The 6,000-nt window shown below is 50.7% G+C and overlaps 1 protein-coding gene across 1 annotated transcript in view; it reads right to left on the bottom strand.

Annotated features, from left to right (window-relative positions):
* Window positions 1-1,418: 1,418 nt before the first annotated feature.
* The window catches only part of LOC138492787 (probable cation-transporting ATPase 13A4), a 302,290-nt gene continuing 297,708 nt past the window's right edge, over window positions 1,419-6,000 (bottom strand). Inside the window, exon 31 of the mRNA XM_069620146.1 lies at window positions 1,419-3,242. Coding sequence (XP_069476247.1) covers window positions 2,985-3,242 — 258 coding nt within the window. The 3' untranslated portion in view covers window positions 1,419-2,984. The remainder of the gene's footprint in view (window positions 3,243-6,000) is intronic.

Here is a 6,000-nt window from a genome sequence, read left to right as displayed (position 1 = left end):
CGGGTTCGAACCTGTGTTGCTCAGCATCGTCTTGCTTCCAAGGCGAGCGCCTTGCCCCTGAGTATTGTAACAGCCTCTTTCTAAATCTACCTGCTTCTACTCTCCGCCCTGTGCACCTAATCCAGAACAGGACTGCAAGATTTTCCTTAGCCTCAAGCCCTAGGATCATATCCCTCCAGCTCTGAAATCTCTCCAGTGTCTCCCAGTGGATGCAAGGATTAAATTCAAAATCCTCTGCATTGTCCACAAGGCTTTCTGGGGCCTGGGTCCAAAATACCGTCAGCTATCCCTCCGCAAATACCTCCCCTCTCGAGCTCTTCACTCCTCTACCTCCAACTCCCTCAGGGTCAGTCGTTTTTCAAAGAAACGAGCTGGGGGTAGATCTCTGTCGTTGGCTGGGGCCTCCCTCTGGAACAGCCTCCTTGCCACTCTAAAACTTGAGTAGAACCATCTCCGGTTCCAGAAGCACCTCAAGACCTTCCTCTTTTCGTCTGCCTTTGCTCCCCCTCCCCCCTGCTGATCTGTTCTCTCTTGGCAACGTGCACCTGGCCACCCTCTGTCCTCCGGACCCAGGTACCTGCTCACCCTGCCACCCTCCTGCACTGCCTCTGGGCCACCCCTTGCACTGGGGTCTGTATTTGTACCCATACAGCCCCCCCTATTTCTTCCTGCACTTATCTGACCTACCCAGTCTGCTGCCTTAAACCTAGCACTTGCAAATTGCTGGCTGTACTACCACTCTTTGATGTTTTTATTATTTATTTATTGTTATGTATCTGTTTCTCCACTGCTCCGCACTTTCCACTTCTTCACCCTTCCATGCACTTTTCCCCTCCCGCTCTCCCATGCACTTGCGTGTTTTCAATGTAATTGGGCCTAGTAAGATTGTTGTTCTTGTTCTCCCTTGTTCCCCTCCCTTGCCTTGTTGCGCTCTGAAACACTTATGTACGAGCGCGATAGAAATAAAATATCAATATCAACATCAATATCCGCCCACAGACTGCTAGGATGCCTTGGGGTGTGTGATATCACTTCCGATACTCTGGGCTTGTTGGAGAAATAATGCCTCTGACTGACCTTCTCTTTGAGATCCATTTGGAAAGGTCTAGAAAGGACTTGATGAGGGTAACTGATAGGATCCTGAGGGTGCAAGCTATGTAGTAAAATGAGAGAACTTTTTGTACCTGGTTCCTTTTCAGACCATGCTTGAGGGAGCCAGAACGCATGGTACAGCCAACATAATCACGCCTCGGAGGCATCCAATCAGTGGAATGGGTCCATTATTAAACAATGTGTATTCTGATGTAAGGACAACACAGAACAAAAAGTCAAGGCAGCATAAACAATTCATAAAACAACATGTTTATTTTCTAGTAAACACATGAACATGGTCAACGTTTAAAACATGTGTACACGTCTCCATTTTACAGTAAGACACTTTACCATGATTAATGTGCAGGACTTTCCAGAAGCACTTCATGTACATTCAAAATGTCGCTCACAAACGTCAACCTCTCATTGCAGCCCAGCTGCTGAGACACGGGGCCCAGGTTCTGAAGGGAACTGGGAAAAGTGCACACTCAATGTACATCCTTCAAACAAACTATCTTCTAAACACTACTACGCTGTAATGCCCTTTATCCCTACTCTAATATTTAACATAGAAAGACATTTCTTCCTGCTGGCAAGGGTTGACCCAAGAGATCCAACGGTAGGTGAGACCAGTGGGGATCTCAGGGCTGTGGAAGAGGGAGTCATATAAAGCAGTGTTGAGTGGTTACCCAAGTCTGACACTACATTAACAAGCATGGGAGAGGCTTCAGCCCAGTGGCCGGCCTGTGGGCCGTGGCGGCTTCAGCCCAGTGGCCGGCCTGTTGGCCGTGGAGGCTTCAGCCCAGTGGCCGGCCTGTGGGCCATGGAGGCTTCAGCCCAGTGGCCGGCCTGTGGGCCGTGGAGGCTTCAGCCCAGTGGACGGCCTGTGGGCCCTGGATCTCAGGTATGGGAGAGGCTTCAGCCCAGTGGCCGGCCTGTTGGCCGTGGAGGCTTCAGCCCAGTGGCCGACCTATTGGCCCTGGATCTCAGGTATGGGAGAATCTTCAGCCCAGTGGCCGGCCTGTTGGCCGTGGATCGCAGGAATGGGAGAAGCTTCAGCCCAGTGGCTGACCTGTTCGCCTGTTGGCTGTGGATCACAGGGACCCTCGGGCTCTTAACTCTGCCACTATGCCCACCTGTGTCATCCTAGGAAAATCAGTCATTTCACTGCAGCAGTTCCTCAATCGCCAAAAGTGACCACCTGGCTCTCCCTAAATCGCTGCCGGACACTCTCTTTTTTTGCAGGAAAATGTGCAATGAGACTAGGTGCGCAGTACATGACCTCTTTCCAGTACTTTACTCCTGGGAATCATTTTTGGGCTAGGTACAGCCTGAAGGAATTGCTCATGCAGTGCCGGCCGGAAGCTTCACACAGGCGCATTAGTGAATACTCTCAAAATGCTCTCAATTCGCTTTAAATGTCAGGCTGGAAAAGTTAGCATTAAAAAAATCAAATAAATAGTTTATGGTCACAGAAATGCTCTGAACTTTACCACACACCTAAATAGGACTTTCCTTCTGATAGTAGGCCCCAGGATCTGTGTTTTGTGCTGGTAGCGTACAGATCTGAGTAATCAAAGAGTCAGATGACCAGTTCACTGCTTTCTCTGGGTTATATTCTATAACGAATAAGCTTTATCGCTTAGAAAATCATGCTTTTCTTATTTAGGCACTAAATGAGACGTTACAGTCTCACCTATGAAACAAAGGCAATTTACAAAGATACAAAAACAAAACTGCAAACCATAAACAAAATGTGCGAATGAGGCGCATGAAAAGCGCCGCTAGTGCAATGTTTGTGGAAATATCCGCAGATGCTCAGGCCTGGGAGAGAAGCAAGATGGCCGCCGCCTGGATCTGGGCAGTCTGATCCTGGTTTGCGTGGGAGTGCACTAGTGCCCGGCTGTGCTCCTAGTCTTGGGATTTCCATTAGGAGTTGCCTCGCTGTTGTCGAAGGCGGGGTTGTAGTGGCCCACGATGTTGCAGTTGACTTCCTTAGCCGGCGGTTCCGCGTACTCCACTCTCTTCACTGGCGGCCACTCTGGATCCGCTTCCAACACAATGCGCATCTTTTTGTAATTACTTCCAGGCTTCAGCTTAAACACCTTTTTCATCCACACCCAGAGCTTCCGATTGTCCAGGACTACATCCTACACACAAGAAGGAATTTGGTACATGTTAGAAGACATCTTGGTGTTCTGAGAAACTGTTTCTTGAGGACATATAGAACTGCTAACAAATAACATTGTGTGCACATGCGGTCTTTCGTGTGGTCTTTCAGTGATGTGTTTTTACAGAAAACAATGGTGTCCGAATAGTTAGCTACCTGCTAAGATGTTTGCACTGGAGACATGGAAAGGTTAAGGTCTTGCAGAAAACGCTGCATATGGCCAAAATCCCATTCTAGGGAAAGTGGGGAGCGAGGGTCCCACTCATAAGTCCTTGATGCCCTCTTGATCCACGTGGCAACACCATAGTGACAGTGCAGGAGAACTGGAGGGTGAGATCTGTATGTTGGCTGATGATTGGAAAGAGCTGCCCATGAGAGTGAGCAAGATGGCTGTTACTTTTGTGAAAATCACTAGGGTGCCCCATCTTTGATTTTCTATCGAGTTGTGAAGAGCACATCTCAAGATGCCTTAAAGCAGAATGGAGCCCCCACCAACCCCCCGGTGGCGGCCAACCGAAGTGTCAGGTGTTTTAAACGACAAGACCTATGACGAGAAGCTCTGCCTGCTCCGGATTAAAATCCAGGTCATCAATGACTGCAAATGTGATGTCTTAGGATGCATATCAAACTCCCTCTTAAACAGTGTGACAACAATCCATACCCATCATTGCAGTCAGCTACTCTGGATGCCCTGGGGTGGGGCATTCAGGACACTCTATGGAAAGCCCCATGATGGGGCATCCAGGACACTCTATGGAAAGCCCAAGGGTGGAGCATTCAGGACACGCTATGGAAAGCCCCAGGGTGGAGTCCTCAGGACACGCTATGGAAAGCCCCAGGGTGGAGCATTCGGGACACTCTATAAAAAGCCCCATGATGGGGCAAACAGGACACTCTATGGAAAGCACAAGGGTGGAGCATTCAGGACACTCTATGGAAAACCCCAGGGTGGAGCATTCAGGACACTCTATGGAATGCCCCAGGATGGGGCATCCATGACACTCTATGGAAAGCTCCAGGATGGAGCATTCAGGACACTCTATGGAAAGCCCCAATGTGGAGCATTCGGGACACTCTATGGAATGCCCTACGGTGGGCATTCAGGACACTCTATGGAAAGCCCCAGGGTGGAGCATTCAGGAGCCCCAGGGTGGAACATTCAGGACACTCTATGGAAAGCCCCAGGGTGGGCATCCAGGAAACTCTATGGAAAGCCCCAGGGTGGAGCATTCAGGACACTCTATGGAAAGCCCCAGGGTGGAGCATTCAGGACACTCTATGGAAAGCCCAGGGTGGAGCATTCAGGGCACTCTATGGAAAGCCCCAGGGTGGAGCATTCAGGACACTCTATGGTAAGCCCTAGGGTGTGGCATTCAGGACACTCTATGGACTGCCCTACGGTGGGCATTCAGGACACTCTATGGAAAGCCCCAGGGTGGAGCATTCAGGACGCTCTATGGAAAGCCCCTGGATGGGGCATCCAGGACATTTTATAGAAAGCCCCAGGGTGGAGCATTCATGACACTGGATGGAAATCCCCAGGGTGGAGCATTCAGGAAACTCTATGGAATGCCCTACGGTGGGCGTTCAGGACACTCTATGGAAAGCTCCAGGGTGGAGCATTCAGGACACACTATGGAAAGCCCCAGGGTAGAGCATTCAGGACACTCTATGGAAAGCCCCAGGGTGGAGCATTGAGGACACTCTATGGAAAGCCCCAGGGTGGCATATTCAGGACACTCTATGGAATGCCCCAGAGTGGAGCATTCAGGACACTCTATGGAAAGCCCCAGGGTAGAGCATCCAGGAGACTCTATGGAAAGCCCTAGGGTATGGCATTCAAGACACTCTATGGAATGCCCTACGGTGGGCATTCAGGCCACTCTATGGAAAGCCCCAGGGTGGAGCATTCAGGACACTCTATGGAAAGCCCCAGGGTGGAGCATTCAGGCCACTCTATGGAAAGCCCCAGGGTGGAGCATTCAGGACACTCTATGGAAAGCCCCAGGGTGGAGCATTCAGGACACTCTATGGAAAGCCCCAGGGTGGAGCAATCAGGACACTCTATGGAAAGCCCAAGGGTGGAGCATTCAGGGCACTCTATGGACTGCCCTACGGTGGGCATTCAGGACACTGTATGGAAATCCCCAGGGTGGAGCATTCAAGACACTCTATGGAATGCCCCAGGATTTCACTCTGGACTGATTAGCTATTTTATTTATTTATTGTACATTTGTTTGGTGCCTATACAGTCATGGTGTTTCCAGGAGCGACAAGGCGGGGTGGTGGACAAGGAGAAAAACATTAACAGTCCTACTAGGCTGTGTGACATTTGGATCGTGCAAGTGCAGAAAAGGAATTGCAAGGGGTGGGGGAAGGTCGGAAGACAGAACGGGAAAGGGCATGGCGGAGGGGGCCCCCAGTGCAGTGGCTAGGCAAGTGCTTAGGGAGCCAAGAGTCAAGTGCCGGGGGAGCAGGGTAAGGGTAAACTAGTGCGAGTAGGGTGTACCAGAATCAGTACGCTAATCAGGGAAGGGTGCCCGAGGGCAAGTGCTGGATAAGGTGGGTGGGGGAGACTGGTCGAGGAGGGCCTGGCCCCAGTTAGACTCATAAGGGACCAGGCAACCAGTCCTCAGGCAGGGGGCTTTAGCATGGGAAGGGGAAAGGGAAGGAGGAGGGAAAAAGAAAGTTCTTGAGGAGCTTTCGGAACTTAACGAGATCTGGCTCTAGTCTGAGAG

The sequence above is a fragment of the Ambystoma mexicanum genome, chromosome 10, assembly GCF_040938575.1.
Source record: "Ambystoma mexicanum isolate Mex_15411 chromosome 10, UKY_AmexF1_1, whole genome shotgun sequence".
NCBI lineage: Eukaryota > Metazoa > Chordata > Amphibia > Caudata > Ambystomatidae > Ambystoma > Ambystoma mexicanum.
Note: the sequence above shows the minus strand (reverse complement) of the source record. Positions and strands in the feature narration are given on the sequence as shown.